Below are 27,771 nucleotides of genomic sequence, written 5' to 3'. Positions count from 1 at the left end.
AACACCTTGTCTTTCAAAAGTCTACAGATACTCCAGCTGAACAGGTGAAACATAACTAAATAGACAAGTGCCAACATAAAAGGCTCTATGAATTTATCTGGCATAACCTGGACAGAAACAAATCAAACAACCTTTTTTATTTTCAGTAATACACATACATTATTGTATACAAAATCAAAATGTGAACAAATGTGTACAAAATTAAAATATTTCTTGTATAAAATTTCCAAATTAAGTAATATTAGAACCTGAAGCCACACAAGAAGAACCAAACTGCCTGCTAGCTACCTATTTCCTCTACTTCATGTTAAATTGTTTGCATCACTTGGAAAGATAAAACAAGCTGTCAGCATAAATCACAAACATTTTTCACTGTGACAATGTGACTGACACAACAGTATGTCAGTCTCCCAAAACCAGGGAACTAGGAGGAGAGGTAATTAAAATGTCAAAGTCAAGAAAAAAACATTCTTCTGCATTTACTTTCAGAGATCAACTACTCCTAAATCCCTGAGTTTGAAGTGGGGCTGGAGGAGGCCACTGTTTAAGGTGGCTGAGGTTGCTTTTTCTACAGAAGTTGAAATTAACACCGAACACAGATCTTGCCCACAATAAGACAAATGTTCACATCAGTACATCTGACAAACTGCAATACTGTACACATTGAATTGTAACAGTCATGCTGGCCAAAAAAATGTGGATCGTGAACAAACCCTAGCACTTAAGTGTCCTTTTCTTAAACTCCTGTATGTTCCATGCTAGCTTCATTAAGAAATAATTTTTTGGTAACAGGTTAAAAGTACCAGTAAGTAGTAACCTTTTGTTACAGCACTGTGTTGTACTGACAATTCATAAAGTAACATAAACAAACATACCACGGATAGCTGGTTAAAATCAAGGGAGGTGTTTGGTGAATGATGGTGTTGCCCCTGAATACTGTCCCAGGTCATACTGCACAGCTGCAGCAGAATACCTTGAAAAGTAACACGCAGGTTGCATAAAAAAATAATTATCTCTGTTTCAAGAGGTGCCACTGTAAAAAAAATAAAACCCCACATGGCTGTTGTGATATAATGAATTAAGACATAACTCTCAGATGTAAAGGACCTACATTTTTAACACTGGTTTAAATATTGAAATTTTACATTGGGATGGCAAGTCCTAAGCGTTGGGCCACATTAGTCATAAGTGAAAGGATGCTACATGATATCTACAATGACAATTCTTTGAAATGTACACTACAAACTATAAAAAAAAAAAAAAATAATTTTACAGAACAGCTTCTGTACAACAGGTGGGAGGTATTATGTCTTGCCCCAGAAATCCTTCCTCTTCTGAGCTCGTTCCAGTATCTGAGATGCAAGAGAGCTAGATGCTGCCGAGCGAGCAGAAATCTGAGACAACCTGTCATCTGTGATGAAAAGCAACAAGGGAAAAAGTAAATACGAAGATTAAATATACATATTAAAACACAGTTGACATTCAGGGCAGGCTTTGAAAGTGCAAATATGTTTATGCCCTCTTTCACAACAGATGCTAAAATAGTACCGCAATACACTTTAATTGTATTACTTGGTAACCGATATGCTGGAGAAGAATCTCACTAGAAAGCTACCAGGGTGCGAGGTAAGTTTAGGAGAGCTACATGCCCAACTCTTGACAAACTCAAGAATGAGAGAGATCCTTACTGTCACCTGGGAACTGCCCAATTCTCCAAGTCATCTTTACATTTACTCTCCTGTGTCAGAAGACCTCAGAAATTGCTCCTCTGCCACTGAAGTCTGTATGGACTAGACTCTGATAATAACGTATTCATGAAAGCAACCCACTGTTTCAAGCAAAGCAGACAACCTTAGAATAACGCATGACTAGAATACCAGAACCTATGTTGCCAAAAGAGCCCTTCTATGCCAAACCTGGCTACTGTGTCACAAGCCGAAGAAAACAGGAAGTTTAATACAAAGACAAGAAGAAGCATGCTTTAAAAATGTACTTTTGAAAGGTCTTCCTTTTGAATACAAGGTCCACTTCGCACCCAGCAGAACTCTTAAAATTAAGCAGCTTGGACGCTGCTTCTCTGATAAAGCACAACATTATACTTTAGCATCATTATTAAAATGTTGCTACAGCTCTGTCAAGATGCTCTCTATGAAAAATGACCTTAATTACACCCATTCTCCTGCAACGGATTAAAAAGAACAGTATCACTACTTCCCAGTCCTGTCCTCCACCACCAAAAAAATTTCCAAAAAACAAAAAAAAAAACCCGAAAAAATTCCACAACTCAGTCCTAAGAGGACCTGTACTTTGTCAGTGTTTCAATTAACTTTTCAACCGGATTTCTAAATTCTTAAAATACAGTGATCTAAACAGCCCGTACCCGGCTCATACACTATGCATAATAACTATATTCCCATGTACGAGAAAACTGCTAAATGCACTTCTGCAAACAGACGTGTCATTGGAATAACTCCCAGGTTGTATGTACATGAACAAATATGGGCATATGAAATATCTGTAAGTTGGCACATTGCACCTGTTTCTGAAAGCTCATACATCATCTTTCGGCTCGTAAGGGCAAAAAAAGGGGGAAAAAAAAGAAACAGCAATTACAGCACTTAGTCTGTGTGCAGCAAGCTTGTGGGAAGCTGCAGACTACTATAGGATTTTGCATGTTTTATGTAGACACACAGATGCTTGGCTGAGCCATCTGCACAACCCACACATTTTCCAGTCAACTGCAATGAGTAAAATAGAGAATCAGCCAGAATCTTGGTTAAAACCAAGGAGCAAACAAGCACAAGGCGTACAGAAAAAAGCTTTTGGTTGCTCTGGGGTATATCTATAAATAAACTGCAATCAGATACAAGCTTGCTCTGCCCATACTCTAATCTGAACTAAACACAGGTGATTGCAACTAGCACAGCACCACACCAAGCTCAGCCTCATATACCATGCAAAGAAATAATGTATAGCAGATCAAGCTAATGAGGCTACAGTGCTCTTGGTTGACTCACGCTACTGAGTATATTTTGTCTGCCCACAGAAGGGCCAGGAAGATGCACTGGTGGGCTGTGCACTGGCTGCTCCCCTAGGTTAACTTCACAGTAAACAGAAAAAAAGGCCAAAACAGCAATCAGAATAACAGGATGCCGTAAGCACCACTAATGCACTGAGCAGAAGAACAGGTGTGAAAATTAAAGCCAGAGAAATCATTTTATGCTGCATATCTGGTGCTGAAGTCTCACAAGTAAAATCTTTCATTTAAAATTTTTCGATACCTTTTTAAAGTTGCAACAGAAGTTACTGCAGTTGCAACCTCGGCTGTGATCATTTTGCAGTTTGCTTCTGTTGCTATCAACAGAAAGGCTTAAAAAAATGTGTGAGGAAGCAACAATTTTAGGTATGGAACCGAGCAAGCTACAGCAACTATATTGAGCTACAATTGTCTATTTAATTTTCAACCACATTTAATGATTTATTCATACTAGAAGACACCTTCATATCTACACTTCAGATTACTAGGATGAATATTTTCAATTTTGATGAAATAATGAAGTAGTTATTCATGCAAACACATAAACTAGCATTACTTACTGCATTCAGAAACTTCTCACAATAGTGCAAGAGTTAAAATTAATCTAGGTAATATACACATGATACAATAATACTTTGGGATGAGAAATACCTTGATCATTATAGTTTCTTTCCTGAAGGGGTAACTGGAAAGATCTCATTTTTGGATTGCCAACATTCCCTAAGACAGAAAGTCAAAGGCACAGTTTTGAATCATTTCAAAATAGACAAAGGATAATACTTCATTTTAGCACATTTAAAAATGTTACAACACTATTTCCAAAACGTGAGTTGTATAAGTGGCAAACATACCAAAAACTCCACAAGACTCCTTTAGGTTAAGGTAAAAGAAACTTACTCCACTGTATTATTCTCAAGGTACATATCTCTGGTAGGTGCTACAAGTTACCTTAGTGAACTGTACTTAAGGTGGAAAGCTAGAACACAGCACCGATTCTAACCTCTTTCCAAGGAAATTCTCTGGATTTCACCATCCTACCTAACCTGAGAGCTACTTGTTCCATTCTAGAATGGAAATGCTACTTTAGTTTAGCTAATCTTCATAGTAAAAGGACCAAGAACTGTGGGACCTTAAGCAGCTACAAAAAGTCTTTCTGGAAGGGGGACTTAAGCACATAAACTTTATTTTGACAACAGGGTGAAGGGTGCTTTTCTTTATCAAATTTATGTCCCCAGTACCCTAAACATTGTTTAAAATCTTTGAAATGCTCCAGCACAATTTCCTTCTCAGCCAAGAAATGGCTTTTTTCAATATCCAATAAACCTTTCATATATGCCTTTTTTGTTTGCATATCCTGCAGAAACATTTAAGGAGCTTATCTCTCAGAAATCCAGAACTCCTGCAAAAAAACATGACACTATAAAGGTCCCCAGTTACGTACCACTGTTGGTAATTGCAGCTGGAAACGCATCCAGTTGTAGCCTAAAGATTAAAAATTACAACTGTCCATGCTAAACCAAATTACTCTCATAATGATTAAGTACTTCTTGAAACTAGTAAGGCAAAATTAGACAACAGACAATTAGAATACAACATTAGTGAAAGGTGAAACTAAGGTGGAGAGTTGTGCACAGTTCCTCAGCAAGACTAAACATATAGTAGAAAAGCTTTTGTTTACAAACAACACATTCTTTGTAGAGTCTGTAAGGCAGCAAGCTCAGCACTCTCTTGTCCTGAACACTGCACAGTAGACATTTCCATCCTGCAGCACTCTATCACAGCCAGTTAATACACAAAACCCACCATTATGCTGGAATTCTGGATCCTTGAGAGTCCCTTGAATACGACGAGAGGGACTCCAGTAAGGCATAGAGCAGCTTTTGGCTGTCTTCAGCACAGGAGATGTAGGTGAATGCTCTTGATGGGCTGCAGCAAGAGGAACTTGCTCATCAGTAACACTGTTAGGAGACCACTGATGCTGCCTAAGTGGCAGAGGATCCATAGTTCCCAGCCCAGCAGGTGGAGAGGTAAGGAGTGAAGCAGCTTTCACTTCCACACCAGGCTAAAACACAATAGAAAAAGGGGGAAAAAAAAGAGAAAAAAATCCCAAACAAACAAACAAACAACAAAAAAAACCCAACCACAAAACCCCAACATCTCATATACAGCCTTCCAGCACAGATCCCTACATATGCACCAAATGTTGGCCTTACACTGTTACACTTCTCATGAAGGTACTGGAAGAATAAGTATTTCAAGCTTGTGAGACAACTTAAAGAAAATGTATTCCTAATAACGTATTTAACACGGTCTGAAAGTAATCCAGTCAGGTCAAACCAAAGGCATATTTTTTTCACAGCAAAAAACTGTGTTTGTATATTTTAAACCTACATAACCAACTTCTCATGCAATTGTGTCTCCTTCTATTACAGAACTTAAGTACAGAAGACATACACAGTGAAATGCTAGCTGTGTTTGTAGAATGCAGACTAAGTGCAACTTGACAAAAAAAAAAAAAAAAAATCACAATTTTGAGAGGAAGACAGTTAAACAACTCCTATATGTTTCTATTTTCCTTTTAGTAACTATGCAAACTGCGAAGTAAAAGCACAAAAGTAAGGAGAATGAAACTATTATGGCACATTCACCTATCTTGTACATAGGCAGCCAACCTCTCCTTGAATTTCTTCCAAGTCAAGGAATCTGGAGCTGTGCCCTATGTCAGTGGCAAACTACAGGAACATTAATGGGGAAATGAACAACTCCTGATGGTAACTTATCTACTTTTTTTTTTTTAACAGATCCTGTGCATTTAGCAGAAAAAACCAAACTGGAGCTCACTCCAAAATTCTTAACTCCTTGCTTAACACTACAAAAAAAATTATTTATTCAGACATCAGCCTTTTATAGTCACAGATGCTGAGAATTTTAGAATAGTAAATGGCAACTCAATAAAACGATTTATTAAATAGATTATTCATAATTACTTAAAAAGCACATTCCTAAATGCATAATGGTAAATCTCTTTTCTGACTCACCTGGAAGGACCTTCTTTTTGAAGCTTCTCTTGCACCTTGCTTAGCTGAAGAAGGCTCTGTTCCTAAACCTTGTGTTCTCCACTGTGAAGATGAAGACTTGCATCTTGGAGGAGATACTAGAACTGCACCTCCTATTGTAGTGGAGAAGATGAAAAATGCTTTATTACCTTAAATAACCTAATAAATCAATTCATACATGTCCTTTTTTTTGGTTAGTTCTTGAAATACTGCTTTGCATTTAAAAGTCTTTTTACCAACGGCTGGGGTAGTGAGATCATGATGAGTCCTCTGAGCTCCACCAAGTGCTCTCAGCTTTGGAGTAGGAAGCCTGCCGCCTGTCCTCGAGGATACAGACGAAGAATCTGACACAGCTGCAGAAGAATTCAATACTAAGGCATTCTCACTGGAAAGAAAAAAAAAAAAGAAAAAAAAAAGAAAAAAAAAAAGAGAAATAACTAAAATATTAGCTAAGGACTCAGGTTCTTGCACTCATGCATTTAGTTTCTAATACATTCCTACAATGAAGCCTACGGCAAGACAGCGCCATAAAACACTAACAGCCTGTAGCTAAAACATATGTTTGCAATGGGGAGTCCTGGATTCCAGCCCCTGAGCCTCTAAAACACAGTTTCTGTATTTTATTTTTTTTTTAATGTAACTGGATAAAATACATAAACAGTCTCAATGTGCAAATTCTGGCTCCCTCTGTCCCAATAAACTTTGAATGTATTGCTGCGCATTAGCAGAAACTCAACAGGAGGGCTGGAAAGAGTACTCAACCAGAAAAACTTTGAACCCGGTGGCCACCTTAGAGGTGGGAATCTGAGTTTGACTCTTTTCAGTCAATGTAGTAGAACTGAAACCAAGTATCCCACGCTTATGTAATCGCTCTAGCTCCCAGGTTATTAAACACATCAGCACTACCACTTCTGTCTTCTTCCTCCAGGTGCATTTCAAAAGCAGGTGGTTGCATATCCACACTGTGCAAGGAACCTGATCCTATCAGTGCATGCTAGACAAGCTCTTAGGACATGTAGGCAAAGAATGCCTCATTTCTAGCTCTCAAGCGGGCACAGGTAATGCGCAGGTGTTCAGCTGCTCTGCATGGCCAAGTCCAGAGCATATCTCAGCACACACACGACCACACTGCGGGATGAAGGAAAATCTTCAATGTCAATCAGAGACTCAGAGACACACCTATGAACTAGATAATCTCTAGAATTAGAAAGAAACTTAGAAACGTTTTCAGGATGATGGTTGTGAAAGCCTGAATTTAATTTCTATATGAGTCTAGCACCTCAGTCTTTTCTTTGCCTGGGTTTTACATACAGAATATTATCGCCAAAGGAGACAATTAAAATTCCTTACCTTTAATTTGTCCTGAAACACCAAAGATAAAACCCAGTAAGGAATACAAAATGCTTAGATAGTACGGTGACAAGGGCCAAAGTTATTCAGATTTAAATATCGACCAAACTAAAATATTGTTCTACTGAAAAAAAGTATGCAAAATTTGCACAGTAAAATGCCAGAGACTTCTGTAATTACATATAAGATGGGTCCTTCCACAGTCAAATACAGTGCTACGTACTGTACTATGCACATACTGAATTGACCTCTTATTATTTCTGTATACTGCTCCACCATCTTCTCACCTGTGCTCAGTAACATAATCACCTGCAACTACTGGATGCTAGTTATTTTTTTTCCCCAAGCCCTTTATCTTTTCCCATGAATATTTAAGAAAAACAGATGCTTAAGTACAATATTAGCATGCGTCCTATCCTTTCAGTCCTATCAACACTACACTTTCAATTTGAAGCAAATGGTAAGCTTTAATTTTCACTACACTTGGCTGCTGTGTAATGAACAGTCTGTTCTGAGAGGCCCATACTACAAATTTTATAGTTTTGGGAAAAAAAAACATCAGCATTGTTCATGCTTCTACATACTTCCATCTTGCAAGTTAGAAATCCAGTATTCCTAATGACAGATCCATTTTCATCAAGCAGCTCAGTGTCTTGAACCTTCTCATTCCTTAACATACTATTAAAAACAAAAGTAATGTCACACCAACTTATACTCTCTTAAATAAATCTCATTTAAAACCAAAAATGAGTTAACCTACAAATTGTTGAGATGTTAGAGGAAAAAATTACATATATACACCACAAAAAAGTTCAGCTTTACCCTTCAATTTTCTTATCTTCACTGGCATCCTTATTCTTCTCTTCTAACTGCTGAGCCACGACTGCAGTCTGTTCATCTTGGTCTTCTTCCTTTTCTGTTGATTGTTGATTCTCCCTTTCTTCAGTACCTTCTTGTTCACTCCAAACTAAACGCCTTTTGACAGGAACAGTTAAAGCATCTGACATGTCCTTCTTCTCAGTGCTGTCCTGGTGTGGCTGTTCTTGGGAGTCAGGTTGCTGCAGAGTTCTGGGGCTTGGTGCAGTCTCTTTTTCAGAAATTCTAGGTAAGAAAGAAAGCAGTGTTCCATACTATTGACTTCCACAATACGTATGTGTCTATGCAGAATACATTCATCCAGTTCAGTCCTTTGCCAAAAGTACAGCTCAGATATGAAAAAGTGGTATAGTAGACATGATGAATGGTTAAATTTACACTGAAGTTTTACCTGACGTTTAAGCACAACCCATTTTCAAACTAGTCTATGAAAATTCTTTCTGGATTACCATTTCCAAAAATGCAATGTAAAATTAGGGCTCTTCTTCCAATTTAAACAAGTTAGATTATCAGAAGTGCTCAAAAAATAACTAGTTCCGTGCATAGGGACTGCCTGACGGCACAATTCTGAAAGCCAAGCAGTTTGAAACTACTCTTTAGGCACAACTTAAAACTCTCAGCTGCTCCCAGAAATCTGCATAAATTAGCCCAGTGCACAGAAATGAGATCAGTAAGAGGATCTGTTTAACATCTTCCAGTGGTGTTTAACATCTTTGTCAACAACACAGACATTGGGATTGAGTGTGCCCTCAGCAAGCTTGCCAACGACACCAAGCTGTGTGGCATGGTCGGCACGCTGGAGGGAAGGGATGCCATCCAGAGGGACCTTGACAGGCTTGAGAGGTGGGCCTGTGAGAACTTAATGAAGTTCAACCAGGCCAAGTGCAAGGTCCTGCATGTGGGTCAGGGCAACTCCAAGCCCAAATATAGGCTGGGCAGAGAATGGATTGAGAACAGCCCTGAGGAGAAAGACTAGGGGGATGCTAGTGTATGAGAAGCTCAGCATGAGCTGGCAACATACACTTGCATCCCAGAAAGCCAACTGTATCCTGGGCTGTATCACAAGAACCACAAGCAGCAGGTCAAGGGAGATGATGCTCCCCCTCTACTCCACTCTCATGAGACCCCACCTGGAGTACTGTGTTCAGCTGTGGGGCCCCCAACATAATAAGGGCATGGATCTGATGAAGTGAGTCCAGAGGAGGACTACAAACATGATCAGAGGGCTGAAGCACCTCTCCTATGAAGACAGGATGAGAGCATTGGGGTTGCTGAGCCTGGGGAACAGCAGCTTTCCAGTACCTAAGAGGGTTACAAGAAAGCTGGAGAGGGACTTTTTACAAGGGCATGTAGTGATAGGGCAAGGGGTAATGGCTTTAAGCTGTAAGAGGATAGATTTAGATTAGATATTAGAAAGAAATTCTTTACTGTGCGGGTGGCAAGACACTGGAGCAGGTTGCCCAGAGAAGTTGTGGCTGCCCCATCCCTGGAAGCGTTCAAGGTCGGGTTGGATGGAGCTTTGAGCAACCTGGTCCAGTAGAGAAGGTGTCCCTGCCCATGGCAGATGACGTAGATGATCTTTAAGGTTCCTTTCATTCCAAACAATTACATGATTCTATGATGTGTATTTCACAGATAAAAAATCAAACCAGCAAACCAAAAAATTTACACCATACTTAATATCACACATTGTAGTGTAATAAATAATGTTTTCCATCACATCATCCACTAACCCGTATTAGAGCTACGGTCATGCACATGGGTAGATCTCCCTCACACACAGAGGACTACTGTGTGTACGCAGTCTAAGTGGACTACAAAGAGAGGCACTCAGGGCGCTGTTTTTAAATCACATCTCAGAGAAGACAAATTGCTTTTATTTTCCTCCTTGCTTCAGCCATAGCAGCCTGTACATTTTACTAAAATACTAATTCTGAATTTTCCTGGCAAGGGATTTAACATCTGCCAATTCTGATGGCCTTCAAAGAAAGGAGAAAATGGATGTACACCATTCCAGTTCCTAAGTCTACATCTCAGAATTAAATGGTGTCTGAGACTTGACCACAAGTTTAATTAATCTGCACAAGAACATTAATAACATCTGAGTACACAAAACATATTTCCTTATCATTCCAGTGGAAAGAAGAGTATTACTTCAGTATGACTCAAGTGTGAAATTCCTCCAGACTTGATGAGACTAAGGTTGCCACACCAAATATGCACTTGTAGACAATTATAAAGGAGTAACTTTCTCTTCTTCCAGAAGACTGAACTTTGCCTCATTTTCAATTTGAGCACACATCAACTGATGTACCTGTGAAAAGGCAAATGCCCTCATCTGTTCTGCAGAATTTACATATCATAGAACTGTACAAAAATCTAGGTTGGAAGGGTCCTTGAAAGACCATTTGCTCCAACTTTCTATGGGGAAAGGGAGCCTAGATGAGATGATCAAGCACCCTGTCCAATTCCATCTTGAATAAAGTCAAACATCCAAAATCTCACAACTATGCTAAGTCTATATTCAGCATTTTACTCTGTTTCAAAGCTGAAGAATAATAGGCAGGAACGACAACCTTACCCAGCAAGATCTAGTGCTCTGATGTTGTGGCTGATGCCTTCTTCTGAACTGGAATTTGAGGACACATCCCAAAGACTGTTATTATCGGACAGGATCTGATTAAGATGATATCGGGAGAAGTGTGTTCCCTCTACTCGTTGCCTGTAAGCCTTTGCTCTTTCTCGAAGTTCTCTCACCTACACATCAAAGTTTCATGAGTTGCATGTCTGTTTAAAGTTCACTAATAGGCTATTATAAAGTATTTGCATTAGCTAATGGCAGCTAGAGGAGAAAGGCAAGTTACTCATAAAATAGGGCCACCCACAGCACAAACACTGCATGCTGCAGTAAATGCAACATAAGGAAAGCAAAAATAACAAAAGTATGTATTTAGTAAGCCTGTTTGAGCCACGAAGACAAAGCAAGACTGTCAATTATTCATTCAATTAGCACGAAAAGTTATGCAACAACTATGAGTAAGTTTAGTGCTGGATTCTAATTTTTCCATCAGCAGACAAGTGCTCCGAACACTGAAACAGGAACTTAAATGCAACCAACCTCCATATACCACATGGAATTTAGGGTGTTTTGAGATGCCTAAAAAGAGGAATACAGAATTATTTTTAAATTTCTTATTTGTCTTTCAACACTGTATTGTTATTATCGCCCTTGTAACTTTATTACAGTCTAAGTGAGAAATTAAATACTAAAAATCTGTCAACATAGCTCTATGCTGCCTCCCTAAGATTCAGTTTAATAGCTGTAAAACAAGTATCAGCACTGGTATTTCACCAGTTCTTGCCAAGCTTGAGGAAACTGATTTAGGTTTCTATGCATTAGCACTCAAAAGTACATTCACCACTAATTTATGATTATTTCAAGTCAACAGGTCTATGTGCATGTGTAATACTGAGTTTGCAAACTGTGAAAACTGCAACTGTCTCTAGCTATATTAAACTTAGCAAGGAGCTAATGATAACATGAAAACTCTTGATGCGACTGTAAGACATAATAAAAAAATCATTCTTTCTAGGCTACCAGTAACTGTAGTAATGAGATACAAAACTGTTCAGATGTCAGGTTTAGTCTTAAAATAATAAAAGTGATGAGCCCTCTCTTTAGAGGTTATACTGCTGATTATACACTATCGTTTTTATGGTTAAAACTATTTAAACACTCACACCATTTGTGTCCTCCACCCAAACACAATTAAAGTGCAGGAAGAAAAAGCAACAACAAAATTTTATGGTTTAAGTTATTTAAAATAACTTTGTATTGTCTGAATTCTGGCTTACTAAAAAATGGTTCACAGGAGAAAAGTATTTTGTCAAAGAGCAGGAAACAAATACTGACATTTCCCCATTTCCCCTAGCACATTTACATAGCTTTTCTTATTTGGTCTTCTTTCATTATAGACTTTGCATCATTCTTCCTGTAACGAACAGAGTTAGCAGGCCAAATTCTGCTAAACCCACTAAAACTAACTGGATGCAGCAGATGGAAACCCACTAAGCCCACACCAGCTAACATCCCACAATTTGACCCACAAAACTTCCAAAGAAAAGCCCATTAAAAATAGATGCTTCTCATTTTAAGAGGACAGTTTAAAGTTTGAGGTGCACGTGATTTACTGGGTTATTCACTTCAAGAAGAATGAAAAATTAATTATGATAGACACAACAGAAGGAATATAAATCCAGAGCAACGGGACACTGCAGGGGGAGGAAGAATACCATGTTTCCAGTAAATTGTGAAGAAGTACAAAGGACAACTGTCTCCTTCAGTGACTCAGCAGGCAGCATTATCTCAGCAGGACACAGGCCCCAGAGAGTCCTACTGTGATTATGTATTGTCTGCATTAATTTTTCAAAAGCATAATTCAAAGAGATTTTTTCATTCAACTGCTGAAAAAAAAATAATATATTGTAGAGTAGCAGTCCAGGAATAATTGCTACAGCTAAGGTCATACCAGGATTCTATTACGGTGTTCACCTGTTTGGGCTCAGAACTACAGACCCAAAGTTACCCATGTGTGGTCGCAACTGAGGGGGAAACCAGACTGAATCAGTCAGAGCTTATCATCTAATCACTTAGACTAAGTGAGAGATGCTCTGCAGGCACCTTTGGCAGGGGTGAGTCTCCACAACCCACCAGATGTAGAGGTTAGATACAGGTTTGAAGAACATTTCATGTCTGTGCATTAGCACAGGAACTAGAATCAAGTCATGTAGAAACCAAAAGGACTATTGGGCAGCCTATACTGTGAATGGCCAAAGTACCTTTGTTGCTTTACAATAAAACCAATGCACTTAACCTGCTGTTAACATATCTCTCAAATGGCTAGATTCTTTCTTATATCTCAACTGTGCATGAAATACTTTATTCAGTCCTGCTATTTTAGCCATGCTGGATCCTATTGTGCGGTTCTTAAAACAAAAAAGTTGATGGATGCTACAAGAAAAACAAGTTTGGCCAAGAATCAGGTCTATCACAATTTTTATTCTTGTATTATCAGAGGTTTTAAGAATTAACCTTGTTTTTCTTCCAACCTGTCTTGAAGACTGGAAAATTCCAAGCTTTAACCCAGTTCTCTGCTTTTACGACACCCACAAGAAGCTTCTTAAGAATTATAACCCTCAGTGATGCATATGGAAATACTAACAAGACAACAGCAAATTTTAAAATGCCATATAGAAAAAAATCCTACACGGGAACACATTTACACAAGCTAAATGTTAATTCTTTGCCTACTAGCAAAACTAGTTTGATATGCTGTACTGGTCTTGGCTGGGATAGAGTTAAATTTCCTCATAGCAACTCCTATGTTGCTATGTTTTGGATTTGTGCTGAAAACAAGAGTTCGTAACAAAGGGATATTTTAGTTACTGCTGAACAATGCTTACACAGCATCAAGGCCTTTTCTGCTTCTCAGACTGCCCTGCCAGTGAGCAGGCTGGGGATGCACAAGACACTGGAAGGGGACAGCTGGGACAACTGACCCCAACTGACCAAAGGGATACTCCATACCATATGGCATCACACCCTGCAAGAAAAGCTGAGGGAAGAAGGAAGGAGGAGACATTTGGAGTTGCAGTGTTTGTCTTCCCAAGTAACCATTACACACGATGGTACCCCACTTTCTGGGAGGTGGCTGAACGCCTGCCTGCCCACGGGAAGTAGCGAGTGAATTCTGTGTTTTGCTTTGCTCATGCACACGGCTTTTGCTTTACCTATTAAACTGTCTTCATCCCAACCCACAAGCTTTCTCACTTTTACCTTCCCAGTTCTATCCTCTATCCCACTGCAGGGGAGTGAACAACTGGCTGTGTGGGGCTCAGCTGCGTGCTGGGGTTAAACCACCACGCATGCTCACAGGCATGGGGTTTGAAGTCTAACAGAGACGGGAGAAATTCACGTAATTCCAATTATAAAAGGCTCTTCTACATGAACTCATACTAAGATCTAATGTAAGCATGCATACATAAAAACATGTATGTAATCACAAATGTGTAATCTAAGCACATTTGTCATCAATAAATATTTGTTATTATAAAAATTAGTTTGGTTCTTCCAGCTACTCCTTCATTTAGAAGGCCATAAAAATTCTGATAATTCTTTTTCTAATTCTTCATGTCTACTGCCAAGTGACTTCTTTCTAGTCTCCTGTAATTCCCCTGTCAGCTAGAAAATCTCCATGGAAAAGTCTACAGTGTGGGAATCTGTTGGTTCTCATACATTCTAATTAAATGGTGCACATACGTACTTCCAACATCTCTGAAACACAACCTCTAAAGGATCCTGCCTGGTAAAACAGAACATCCATCCTCCACTTGCAGTCCCCTCATTCCTTCCCTCGACTGTACTGCAGTGACTCCTCCCGGCAGCTGTGCCGCAAACACAACGTACTCCAAGGCAACACATCCCTTTCCCTTTACTTGCCTACCAGTTAGCTGCTCTTGAAGCTGAGCACTGCTCCTGTTTTGAATGTAACTGATGCAACATTCAATCTTACATGCCATTAAAATGACATAATATTCTACAGAAGCATTCTGTATACCACTTAGGCTGAATGCAATAATTCAGAATATTCTACAGCCTTAGTTACGGTAAATCTAATGCATGTATCAATACATAACAAAAATAAAAATATTGCTTGTTTTCAGTCCTCTAATATCCTCTTGAGGCTGTTTGCACAGAACTGATTACCTGATGCACACATATACAAAATTTGATTACAAATCAGTGAATGCTACGATATACTTTAAACTCCAAGACCTATTTCTCATTATTTTGTATGTATTCAATATATACCTCTTTTTGCCTAAAAATAAAATCACTTGCTAGGTTAAGTCCAATGAGAAAACACAGAACTGAACGCTACCACACTACTACTGCAGTTCTCAGAGAACTTTATTTTAAAATCTCAAAGAGCAACACCCTAGAGCCATTTGCTCCAGCTCCACCTTCCACATCAGCTTGGTCCCAAGTGATGAGGAAACTCACATTTCAGCAGCACACAGTGGATGCAGAGATAAACCCATCTGGACTGTTGCATTGTGGCAAGATGTCACTGCCCTGGTGGAGAACCTTGTGAAGGTATGTCACGCACATGCTCATGCACCCAAGAGCTGGGCCACTGAAGAACATCAAAGCAATCAGCAGATAGATCAGGCTGCCGAGACTGATGTGGCTCAAGCAGATCTCAGGCCATCAAAGAGAAGATGCAACACAGATGGGTGGACTTGACCATGGAAACTACTGCACAGGTTATCCATGAATTCGAAACATGCACTGCAATTAAGCAAGCCAAGCGTTTAAAGCCTCTCTGGTATGGAGAACGATGGCCAAAATATAAACGTGGGGAGACCTGGCAGATCAACTATTATCACACTCCCACAAACCCATCAAGGCACGTGCCATGTGCTAACGGTAGAAGCAACCATCAGATAGATAGAAACATACCCTGTGCCCCATATCACTGCCTGGAACACGATCCTGGGCCTTGAAAAGCGAGTCTTAAGGTGACATGGTAGCCCAGAAAGAATTGAGTCAGACAACCAGGCTCATTTCCAAAACAACCTCATAGACACCTGGGCCAAAGAGCATGGCAACGAGTTGGGTGTATCTCACCCTCAGTCATGCACCAGTCTCCAGGAAAATCCAACAATACAACAGACCGCTAAAGACTACACTGAAAGCAATGGGTGGTGGGACCTTCAAACATCAGAACACACATTCAGCAAAAGCCACCTGGTTAGTCACAGCTAGAGGATCTGCCAACCGAGCTGGCCCTGCCCAATCAAAGCTTGTACATACTGTGTAAGGGAAACAAAACTCCTCCCTCACTTTGGATGTCACATTAATATATTCTTTAAGTCACATCATCTCTAATTTTTTTTTGCTATATAGTATACTGACTTGTCAGGACCTAATTGTCTTTGTATACTCATGTTTGGGAGCTTAGTCATGAGCATTACAGTCTCAAAACTGTATCTTATAAACACCACAATTCAAAGATTTTGCATCTATAAATCAAAATACAAATCATACTCAGGTTTCAGATTTTTTAAGAATACTCACCTGGTTGGGAACTTTACTCCTAATACGATACCAAGCTCCATCTTTGTAGAAATACTGGGCTGGAGACAAAAATTTTGACCTATATTCAGTGTTCATCTTCCTAAGAAATCAAGAATGAGGGAGGGGAAAAAAAAACAAAAGATGGAAAAAGTAAAGCTTGCTATCCAGAATACTCTTTAAAAGAGTTATATCAACAATCTTAAGTAGATTTGCATTTAAATGCCAGGGTTGAGATGTGAAAGACATGCTTTGAAACACAATTCATCCATACCAACACAACTAGGAAAGCTGTGAAAAGGCTCAGAGCTGGTGGCTCTTCCCGTAGTTACTCCTGTTGGTTTTTCCTCACAACCCTTCTGCCAGAAGCTTTTGCCCTGACAGCCGTATCAGCAGATCATAACACACGCATCAGTCTCAATCACTTCAGGCAAAGCACAGCACCTTGGTTTAAGTCACTGATGGAAGGTGCATTTAAGTTAAAATGTCTGGTTTGGCACTAACGTATCCAAGCCCTTTCTTTCTATGAACTTCACTCTAGAGGCACTCTGCATATCAGAGCAGAGGGGGTATGTGTGTAAACTCTTGGGGCTAGAAACACCTGACTACCAGAACAATGATCAGTATAATTCATGTAGGTCCTACTGGCTTTGATCTTCAAAAGGCCTCAGCACTTGAAAAGATGGATTCTTTTTCCCTACTGCCACACACAGAAAAATTAACATCATCTAACCTATAGCAGGCAATAAGCAATACTTCAAGTCCTTAAGCACTGAACTGTGGATTTATCAGCTTAAATCTGAACAGGTTTTTGTTTTTAATCTTGCTTCAGAACACTACTAACTTTATTTTAATATATTCAGCATTGGGTGAAAAATCTCTCTTTTTCAGTTCTTCTTCCGAAACGGATCATAAAGGCCTGAAGTCAAAGAATAAAATGCACCTTGTAAAAAGAAAAATACCAGTACAAAAAAACCCCTTCTTTCCATATGTGCTGTTCTTTGAAACTGACAATTTCCTTCAGTTTTGATTGCAAAATTAATGGATTAGCTCAAAAAACACATCACTGCCATGCCTTGATCCCAGTCATTCTGCTGCAAAAGCAGGTCATGCAATACAGCTTGCATACAAAGTGACAGTCCTGTCTGCATATTGAGAACCTGCACATTTTGCCAGTTACCTGCCCAGTGACTGTTTTAGAAAACTTTGCCTTGTGCTACCACACTGAGGGCGTAAAGGCAGAAATTTGCCCTTAAATGAAAAAAGTCATAGCAAATGATCAAGAATTTTACACACTGCTCACTGCAAAACTGACTACAATCTAATATATCAAAGAGCTATGAAAACCGGAGTTAAGGGTTTTGCCTACATTATAGCCACTCACTTTTCCAAAAAAGCAGTTTTATTTCATAGAATTCCAGGTGATCATTTTGTAATTATCTCCTGATATCCAACAGCATTCAGACCTAGGTAAGTCTCCTCTCCTATCTTTAATCTAATGCCTTAACGCTGCCAGAAAGTCATGCAAATGAAAGCAATCACTGGGACATACAGTAAGCACAAAGACAGCAGAGATGGATTAATTTGTGCATTTTAAAACCTACATCCACTCTGGGCTTTTATTTCTCTTAGCATATCTCAGATATGTAGAAAATGGAAACGAGTTCAGTTCCTGCAATGTAGGTGTGTGGCAGAAGAAAAAAGATACTTTGATAGTGCTCAGTAACATACAATTTAATTTATTTCTATGCTTGTCAGATTACCCTAAATGGGACAGATTTCTTTCCTCCCCTTTACGTCATGTGTTTGCTTTTGTTACTCTGGGACAGGTGGTGGTACAGACTAGAAAAAACATACGTGAAGTACAATCACCACAGTTTTAAGGTGTGACAAACAAGCACGGGAGAGCAGTTTCAAAGGTGACTACAACGTCCAAAGCACTCACTGAAGTAGCAGCACTACACCAGTGTAATTTCATGCACGTTAAATTTATTAGTAATATTATTATTGCATCAGAAGACTCAACTGAACGAGTGTGGATAACCACACTCTCACTCACGATAAGCTTCCACTCTCACTGCCCCAAAAAGGGGATGGAAATTAACACCATCTTTAGATGTACCCACAGGAAGCTCAATCCCAGTACTGCAAGGGGGCATTTGCTCCTGCAGCTAGCTGTAGCATGGTGTTGTTAAAATCCATCATCCATAATTCTAAACATCAGGCTGCCATATACCTATTCACTAAGCTATTTTTCCTATTTTATACATACCCACGACTTGCATGTACAGAGAAGGGCTTTGGATTGGTATGTTGCTTATTTTTTTGTTTAGGATGTTTCTGTTCTGATTTCCCTTGTTTTGCTGCATCTTCTGCTGGCTTTTGAAATGGTTCTTCCCTCTTATTCTAAGGCAAAGATAATTTTAAAAATAACACATTAATTAACAATCTGAAAACCCTCATATTCCTTTTGACGTCAAGTTTTCACAAAAAATTATTTTTAGTGTTAGCTGTTTTGCATATTTAATGCAAACAAGAATATTACATTGCTTTGTTAATACGAAAATAAATTAGCGAAATGCCAAAGCTAAGGTTCCGAGTACAACATTCAGCCAGTTTGACAATCCATTTTGTATGCTTTATAAAATGAATTTAACACAAAACACAGAAATAAAATGATAGCTGTGCATTCTAACCTGGTGTAAGATTTAACATGTATATTTCTGGAATTTGTAATTAAAAAAAAAAACACAACCTCTTAGCTTTATACTCAAGAAATATAAACCCATTCATAATAAACCAAAAGGCAACTTTTTAATTTGCTGCCATTCTGGTTAATAAAGGGTCAGACTGACTCCTTCAGTTTTCACATCAAAGATATTTTTTTTCCTGCTTATTTTATCCTCTTGGAAATCTCAAGCATGATTTCTGATTCAGGTACAGATCTTCACACATAATGTTCAAATTCAAGAAGAAGAAAAAAATAAAAAGAAAAAAAAAAGCCCACCAAAATCCCCCAAAACATTTTCAAATTATTAATCACAGAAGAGACACCAGTAGAAACAAAAAGGTTTTGACACTTTCACCAAAATTCCCTTCTCATGCCTTCTCTTCCTTCATTTTGTTAGCTCTCTTGGGAAAACATAACCTGAATTTCCAGTATTACAAAGAAATGCTTCCTGAAAGCTTCATGCCTTTCAAGCTTTCTTCACATCTGCTAAAAGAGACAAAAGGGACATAAAATTCCTCATTCCCAGATGAGATTTATGAGTTGTAAATGATCAAGTCTCTAAGCCAACAATTGTCTTTAAGAGCCTCAGAAGTACCAACGGTTTAAACTGAGCTACAGGCAGTCCACATTAAGTATGCATTTTGCTCAGCAATGGGCAATGACAATGGCTCTTTCTGTTTTATCAGGGAACAGAAATGGGTACTGAAGAGACTTGTATGTGGTCCTTCTACCTGAAGGATGGTTAGCTAACCTGCAGAAATTTAGACAACACTACACTTGGCAACTTGCTACAAACATAGACATTCATATGTCCACCTTGCAAAACAGGTTAGCTGTCATGCAGTCTAAATTGCTCTCACCTGGTTTTAGAAGGTCTCAGTCTGAAACAATTCCATTTTCATTAAATGTATCTGGTAAAACAGCCGTAGCAATGTTTCCTAAAAGTCCACTTAAGTTTGTCCAAGCCAACAGCAAGGCAAGGAAATGCAAGGCCTCAGCCAAATTACTTTCACAAAAGACATTTTAATGTTCTGAACTGAGTAACAGCCCATGTAGGCTACACAACGCCCTGTTACAGCCCTGTGCTAAATACAGTTACTTACCTTGCAACTTATCAAGGCAAAGGGAAATTAATTGTAACCCTGCCTCCATGTTTCTTCAAATTACTACTGACTGAAAATCAGTTCCAATTGTGGCATCTTCCATTCACCAAAGTATTTTTTTTTAATTCACACTATGTCTGATTTATGAGATCCAAAAAGTTCCAGACCTCCCACTCAGCCCTCCTGCATACCAAGAGACTACACTGGTACCAAAGAGAGCATAAATCCAAGATTTATATTTTAGAAACTATCCTAATGACTAAAACCAGTATTTCGATTTTCAATTTAAAAAAAAAAGAAAAAAGAAAAAAAGATAAAACAAGCCACTTGAAAATTCATAAATTAAGGTGACAGGAAAAACACACTTAAAATGTCATTGTACACCGAACAAATGCACTACAGAAACTACAGAACCCGCTAAAGAAACCCCTAAGAGCAAACAGAGCTGTACAGTGTTGTTTTCAGTCTTTTATACTAAACCACTACTGAGTCCAGTCCATTAGCAACAGCTCTAAAATGTAACTAAAAAATTTCTGAATAAACCCACCCCCACGTTACAGAAAAGAACCATCAGAATTATAGAAGTATACTAATGTCTTTTTTTTTTTTTTTTTTTAGGGAAATATTTACTTGTTCACAAACTGGAAATTCTTTCTCTTCTGAACCATCTCTGTCTTGTGGACCTTTAACAGGAGAAGACTCTTTGAAATTCCTCTCATATGCAGTTTCAGAAGCAATTGCAGGAGATTTAGATGGAGGCATGGATTTACTTGTGTTGCAAATAACCTTAGGGGGAAAGAAAACAAAAAAGTATACGAGTGTGATTTGCTTAACTTAAGGCTAAATTTTCAAAACCAGTTAAATAATTCATGCAAACACACTCACATATGAGCAGAGAGATGGCCATGCGTACAAATACAGCACATGCAGACTAATTTAAGTTCTAGGACAAACTGAAGAGAAACTTAATCTGATAAAAATACATTTAAAAGTGACCATGTCAGACACCATTAAACCTGTGGTCAAATGCTGTTTTTACTATAGTTCACTAACAGAGGTTTTGTTTATTTCGTAAGACAGTTCACCTTCAGAGTTGTATGTAGGATCATATTTTTTAAAACATATGCCGTGAGTCCTCAGTACATGTCCAGTCCATAAGTAACAGACAACTGTTCTGTGTTTTAGAACTGGATGCTTAGGGCTTGGGCAATTTGAGCCATCCACTATTTTCGAATCAATATTGTATCACAAATCAAGGTAGAGAATTTGCCCAATACATGGTCAGGTATCATCTCCTCATGGGGGTGCCCAATTAAAACATCATGCCATATGTCACAAGCATACATTTTCCCCAGCTTTGCTGTGACAGTTTAGGTCTGACTTATAACCTACCTTGGATACTTTCACTGAATCTCTTCAAGGGAAAGGTATTATCATTATTCAGTATTCAGGTATATTCTCCATCACATCAAGAGCAATGAAAAGAGTATCAGTTGTTTAAGATGTATAATTTTTATCACTAAATTCTCATCTTAAGTTTAGAACCTGCAAACATTCATATATATTTAAATTTTTGCAAAGTTCTATTTATCTAAGGATTTGTAGTCCCTACAGACTTATTCTTATGGCATCTTATTCTGTATAAGCTGTGAAAAGAAGTTTGCTATTTTAGATTCCACAGTCTTTCTTCTGAAATAGCACAATGTTCACAAGCATCAATAATGAAATTATCAAACTGATTTCTAATAGAATCAAATGGAATTCTCTACGAAATTTTCCATAAGGTGACTTTCTGGCACCTGCCTCTTCCTCAGACGGTCCTTTGGCTTCTATACTATTGTCATGCATTTCACTGAGTTTTCCTTGGATAAGGGACTGCTGGGAAACAGGTATCTCACAGTAAGTCCAACAGAAAAAGACAGGATAGTGATTGATCCTACTTATCAACATTTATTGCCTCTGCAAGCCATTACAGAACAAATCTGCTACCTGTGGGTAAAAACAGAAAGTGCACCATCTGTAGCAATCCCATTAATGTATATGCTCCTAGTGAAGAAATAGAAGGCAAAATAAGAGCGAAGTGCCCATTTTATACTGAAGAATGACCAAAAGATGGACTGTCTCTCCTAAGTCCTGACCCCAGTAACAATGAACTGAAAACACATCCTTGTGGTCTAATTAGAAATAACAGCATTTCCAATCCTAGAAAATCCTAACACTCATAAGACGTATTAAAATGCCACAGGAGGATCTTAAAATCAGAAGCCTCTACCTATAAACACAAGCAGTCCTCATGACAGAAAAAACACTACAGAGAGGCACTTTAGGGCTTAGAAGCGTACGTGCACAGAGACGGAGACTGAGAGTAAGAAACTGTGTTAACCCATAAAAGACCATGAGAATAAATAGCGAAACCTGAATGATTTCAGTGGCAAGATATGTTATTACAATACAGAACACCTGAACATTCCTCTGCTGATTAGCTATATACTAGGTAACATGAAAATGATAAAAATGAAGGGTAATGTTGAGTAGGATCTCAGTCCCTAAGGTAAATTAACGCAAACAGAAGAAAACAGTCCTGTTAGAAAGGACAGAATACAACCAGGCGTAAGCAGAACAAGTAATTAGGCCTGACTACAACAAAGAATAACAGGGAAACAAGTCTAATACTTCCGTGTATTGGGAGGAAAACCAAAAATAATAATCATGTAACAACATTCAAGTCTGTCATTCCCCCATTAAAAGAGCAAGCAAGGAAATCCTGGAAGACAAGCAACTTTGCTGATATATAAAAGAAAATATTTACTTTTTGGATTCTTTAAAGTTACCTCTTCAGCCGCAAGTATTGGTGACTTTTCATGAGGGCTCTTCCAAACAAACTGGCTTTGATATTCAGAATTTCTGGGGAAAGTATTTAAATAAATATTCATGCCTGCTTTCCTCTGAAGATCTCTGTGAAGCTGACAACATAAAAAATAAAAAACAAAAAACAACACCAATTGTTCCCTTTCCTAGAATGTTTTGCAAGTCAGGTATCTTTCGATGCATACTTTCAAACCATTGGTTTAGCTTTCAGTTGTATGAATTACATGAATGTAAAGCACATTTTCTCATTACAGCCAACAACCCCAAAAAGTCTGTAACTATTGGCTAAATCCTTGTTTAACTGAAATCAGTAGTGATGGCACATGAAGGGCAAATTCCTATTGACCTAAGTGGAACTAAAATCTGGTCTCAAAAGTACTGTTCTCCCAACAGCGAAGCTGCAATGTAGAATATCAAAATACAGAACTAAGACACAGTTACACAACACAGGCTGGTGTATGTGCATTAAATTACTGTGAATCATCAGATTAGTAATTTTTATACTGGTCAATTAAAAAAAAAAAAACCAACAACAACCAGAAAAAAACCCAAATCTTCCCTTACCCCATTACCCATTTTTTCTAATTCCTTTTTTGGAGATGAAAATGCTTCATTTTGATTTGGTGGAGCTGCAGAAGGTGATCTCTTCATGTTGTTTTCTGCAAGGGCAAAAGCTGTTTCACCTCTACAATCTACTGAATGTGACTGAACTTTTGGGGGGAGTCTGGGTCCTTCTGGTGTTTCAATTTTTTCCTGATTCACAGCACTGTTATTGTCATCTGTGTGACCCTCTGCAGTCGTAACAGCTTCAGCTTCAAGTGGGTCATTCAAATCACAATCTGCTGTCCATTCAAAGAACTTTGAAATCTGTGGATTGTGGTAAGGTACCCTTCTCTTGGAAATGAATTTTGGTTCCCTTGCAATTCCTGAAAAAGACACATTAGGTTTAACAAAAACATTCTATTGAACACATAGTACTACAAGAATAAACTGGAAGTTTATCATACAACTGATTACTAGAAAAAACTATTTTAGGATCTGAACAATGACAGCCTATGAATTATGGGCATGTCTACGAAATTCTGCCTTCCTTCCTACCTGCAAATGCCTTTTCTTTCCACTAAAGAGGGATGCGAACATGGTGCTCCAGGCCCATGTTGGATAAAACCTTAGAAAGCAAATATGGCCCCAGGACAATCTTTTGCAGCTTGATTCTGGGAGCCGAACAACAACAACATTAACAGACAGTGAAAAGAATGCAGTTAACAGAATAACCAATCTGCAGCAGTAAGAGTATGCCACAAATACTTCTCATTACACATGGACAACACAACTTGTTGAACAGGTTCTCACCGACTGCAATAGGACACTGACAGATCCCTATCCATCTAATACAACTGTGATTTAAAAACATCTCAGCTGGTGACTTTTTACAGTACAAACAAAAAAACAATTAAAAAATTGTAAAAAGACTATGTAACAAAACTAGGTATCAGGTTATTGTAAAGAATTGCTGGCCTTCGCACATGCACATGAAAATAACACTACCTCACCATTTTAAGAAAAGCATTGAGTAACTGAGCACATTTAGAGCAGGAAATCATAATCCAACTGCAAACCGCTCAACTGCAACAGAAAAATAAGTGAAGATCCCTAACTGGCTGAAAGAAACAGTTTCTTAGGAGAGAGAAAAACCTCCATCTCATGAAAATGCAATGTAGAAAGAGAGAACAACCTACAGTGAAAGGTATACAGAATGTCTGGATGCCCAACCACACATACATACAGGTGGTAGGAAATAATTCCAGCAGAAAAACACTGGAAAAGCAGCAGGAAGGAACTCAGAGCACCTGCTGCTGTTAACTTTTTGTGGTGATGTTCCAAGTCATTCTCAAAACTGCTAACTGTGTTTCAACAGGAAGCACCTTAAGTGAACCATCAATAAAAGCCTGCAAGTCCTATGAGGTGACAAGTGACATTTGAAGACATAGCTCGTTAAATGGCCAGAAGAGGTGGGAGTGAAAATGAATGCAAAGATGCACCAAGCATGACAAAAACATCACTACAACGTGAGGAGGAAAAATTGCTGTACTGCTAACTCATGACTTTATTGCAAGTTTTGTAAAATTTGCAGTTTTGTTTGACTAAAAAAGAAGTATGGATTACAATTTTACAAAGAAGTTAGTGGTTGGATGCTTGGGTGTTTCAGAATTCGAGGACATTATACTCTTAAATACAGGCACCCATACACAGACCAATGCACTAGGGAAAGCAAGGTTAAAGAAATATGTATTTTGCAGTAATGGAAGAAAGCAGTAATATATATAAAGCATAGTGTTTAGCAAGAAAAGATTATTTATTACAATGTCTAGCATCTCAACTAAAAACAAGCCCTACTCCCAGTAGTCAGTTCTTAATTACTAGGCTGTAATTTAGAAGAGTTAACACATCGTGGGAATGAATATACTGGACTCCGACTGCACAGTGCCGCTGCACTGAACTGCACTCTCTTGTTAATCTGTCTTGTTCCACTACAATAATTCCTACTTTTTACCGCTCCTTTTCAGAGCGCTGCAGTTGTCGTCATTCTCCACCCTACTCCTATGCCTCAACTCCCTACGGGTCGTTCAATCCAGATGCTACCTCCTTTGTCTTTTGCTTCCAGTCCCCACATTCCCCTGCCATAATGCCTACAAGCCCTAACTCCTAGACTACAGCACAAGTTTTTTCCTTTAGTGCTCATCTTTTTCAGTTAGTTGTTCCTGTTAAGTCTTCACAAAAATCTTACTTTGTATAAGACTTTGCCCAAAGTTAGTCTCTTAAATATGGAATTTCACTCACTGTTTCCATCACTACAGGTAATGTATGGGTTAACACGGCATCTGCGCTTCACCTTTGGGACTCAACTTAGGCCGCACCTGGGCAGCAACCACGTATTTTTTCAGGTTTTACTAACACTAAAAGCACTAATATGCAAAGAAAGCTTCAGCGTAGCCAGAAAGAATACGGCACTCAAAAACATATCCTAAATCAGGGGTCCTCAAACTTTTTAACCAGGGGGCCGGCGCGCGGATGCAGTGGCAGGCAGTCATCTGCGGCTGCTTGGTTCCCCCCCAACCCCCGGCGGGGGGGTCTGTAAATACCGGGGGCCGGACTGAGGACCCTGGGGGGCTGTATCCAGCCCATGGGCCGTAGTTTGAGGACCCCTGTAAATGATGACGAGGAATGTACTTTTAACTGCGTGAAGCGCACGAACTGCAGGCACCAAGGAGCCACCTTGGTCACCGACCCCCGCCGGGCCCAGGCTCGCCCCGACCCCAGCCGGCTCGGGCTGCGCTTACCGAACTGATCCGACCGCAGTCCGGCCCACAGGCACTTCTGCTGCTGGGAAGGGCTACAAAACTCTGGGCTTTTCCATTTGAAGTTTCTCTTATATTCACTGAGCCCCTGCAGCAGAGAAGTACCGAGAAGTACGCAAAAGGCCTGTCTGTATCTCCGAGTAAAGTTTCGGGAACAAACACAGCCCGATCCCTCCCGAACCCCCGCGACTGAACTCGTTCCGTCTGTACTGGGCAGCGCGCCTCGGGGCACAGATCTCCCCCTTCCCGCCTCGCCGGTGGCACCCCCGGAACGGCTGCACCCCCTCCTCCTGCCGGCTGCGGGGCGCCGCCGGGCCCGCCGCCCCCCAGGCCCAGGGCCCCGCCCGCCCGGGCAGCGCACGGCCCGCCCCCGACGCGGCCCGGCAGCCCCACGCCGCCTCACCCTGAAGCGCACGGGCATGGCGGGGCGCGGGCCTGCCGGGCCGCGGCCGTCAACACCGCCGTTCCCTGGCAAAGCCGCCGGGCTGGCCCGCCCCGTCTCCCCGGGCGCCTGCGCGGGGCCCGCCCAGCGGGGGCGGGGAGCGCCGCGGCCCGGCCACATCCCCCCGCCACATCCCCCCGCCACATCCCCCCGCGGCGCTGCCCTCGGGGGCCATGTTGGCCGGGCGCGGCCGCTGCCCGCCCTCACAGCGAAGCCCTCTGGGGCCTTGCGGGTCGGGGCCGGCCGTCGCCCGCCCTCACAGCGCTGCCCTCGGGGGCCATGTTGGTCGGGCGCGGCCGTCGCCTTATCCACGTTAAAAGCCTTTTCCCCGACCTGTGGCAGGGTAAGGACGCTGTGCCGCCCGTGCTGCCCGTCTGGAGGAGGCTGACGGGCAGGCGTGTTCGCCCAGCAGCCTGTCAGCCAGCCGGGCAGGGCGCGCGGAGCTAATGCAGCGCAAGGCCAGGGGAATACTGGCTGCCCGGTTAAAAAATAACACCAAAAACCAACATGCCCGTGCTGGCAGCGTTACGTTGGCACAAAAACAGCGTTTAGAGAGAGGAAAAATAAGACCCCTTACCTTTCTGGAGCCTGTGCGGTGGCATGCCAGCTGCAGATCCTCCTCCATCACCTGGCCTGACCTCGCCGCGGTCAGCAGATCCTAATCCACCTTGTGCAGCTCGTCCCTCAGGCTCACTTTTGTGGCTGCCTTCCCACTGCTATTCCATCCTGACTCTTGGATTGCATCAAATTAAGGTGAACCAAGAAGGTGGTAAATTAAGCGGTTGAGATAGAAGTACTAAACAAAATGGTAT

General features: G+C 40.1%; 1 protein-coding gene across 5 annotated transcripts; it reads right to left on the bottom strand.

Annotated features, from left to right (window-relative positions):
* Positions 1 to 116: 116 nt before the first annotated feature.
* On the bottom strand, positions 117 to 27,771 carry MDM1 (Mdm1 nuclear protein). 5 transcript variants are annotated; one of them, XM_013302917.3, is made up of 15 exons: positions 27,537 to 27,762; positions 26,500 to 26,605; positions 23,723 to 24,084; positions 23,122 to 23,253; positions 20,921 to 21,076; positions 18,729 to 18,862; positions 16,460 to 16,559; positions 11,438 to 11,476; positions 10,901 to 11,076; positions 8,266 to 8,544; positions 6,330 to 6,478; positions 6,076 to 6,206; positions 4,841 to 5,099; positions 3,689 to 3,757; positions 117 to 1,411 (listed from the first exon to the last, which is right to left on the bottom strand). In XM_013302917.3, exons 1-15 carry the CDS (start codon positions 27,582 to 27,584, stop codon positions 1,305 to 1,307), a joined length of 2,247 nt encoding a protein of 748 aa, XP_013158371.2. In that variant the 5' UTR covers positions 27,585 to 27,762; the 3' UTR covers positions 117 to 1,304. The 5 variants fall into 5 exon arrangements, with proteins under 5 accessions (XP_013158371.2, XP_055664299.1, XP_027649206.1 ...); XM_055808324.1 differs by lacking the exon at positions 27,537 to 27,762 and adding an exon at positions 26,921 to 27,021; XM_027793405.2 differs by lacking the exon at positions 11,438 to 11,476 and having other exon boundaries at positions 27,537 to 27,771.

Source organism: Falco peregrinus, chromosome 6 (assembly GCF_023634155.1).
Source record: "Falco peregrinus isolate bFalPer1 chromosome 6, bFalPer1.pri, whole genome shotgun sequence".
Classification (NCBI taxonomy): domain Eukaryota; kingdom Metazoa; phylum Chordata; class Aves; order Falconiformes; family Falconidae; genus Falco; species Falco peregrinus.
The sequence above is the reverse complement of the archived record's forward strand: the minus strand, read 5'-3'. Positions and strand labels throughout refer to the sequence as shown.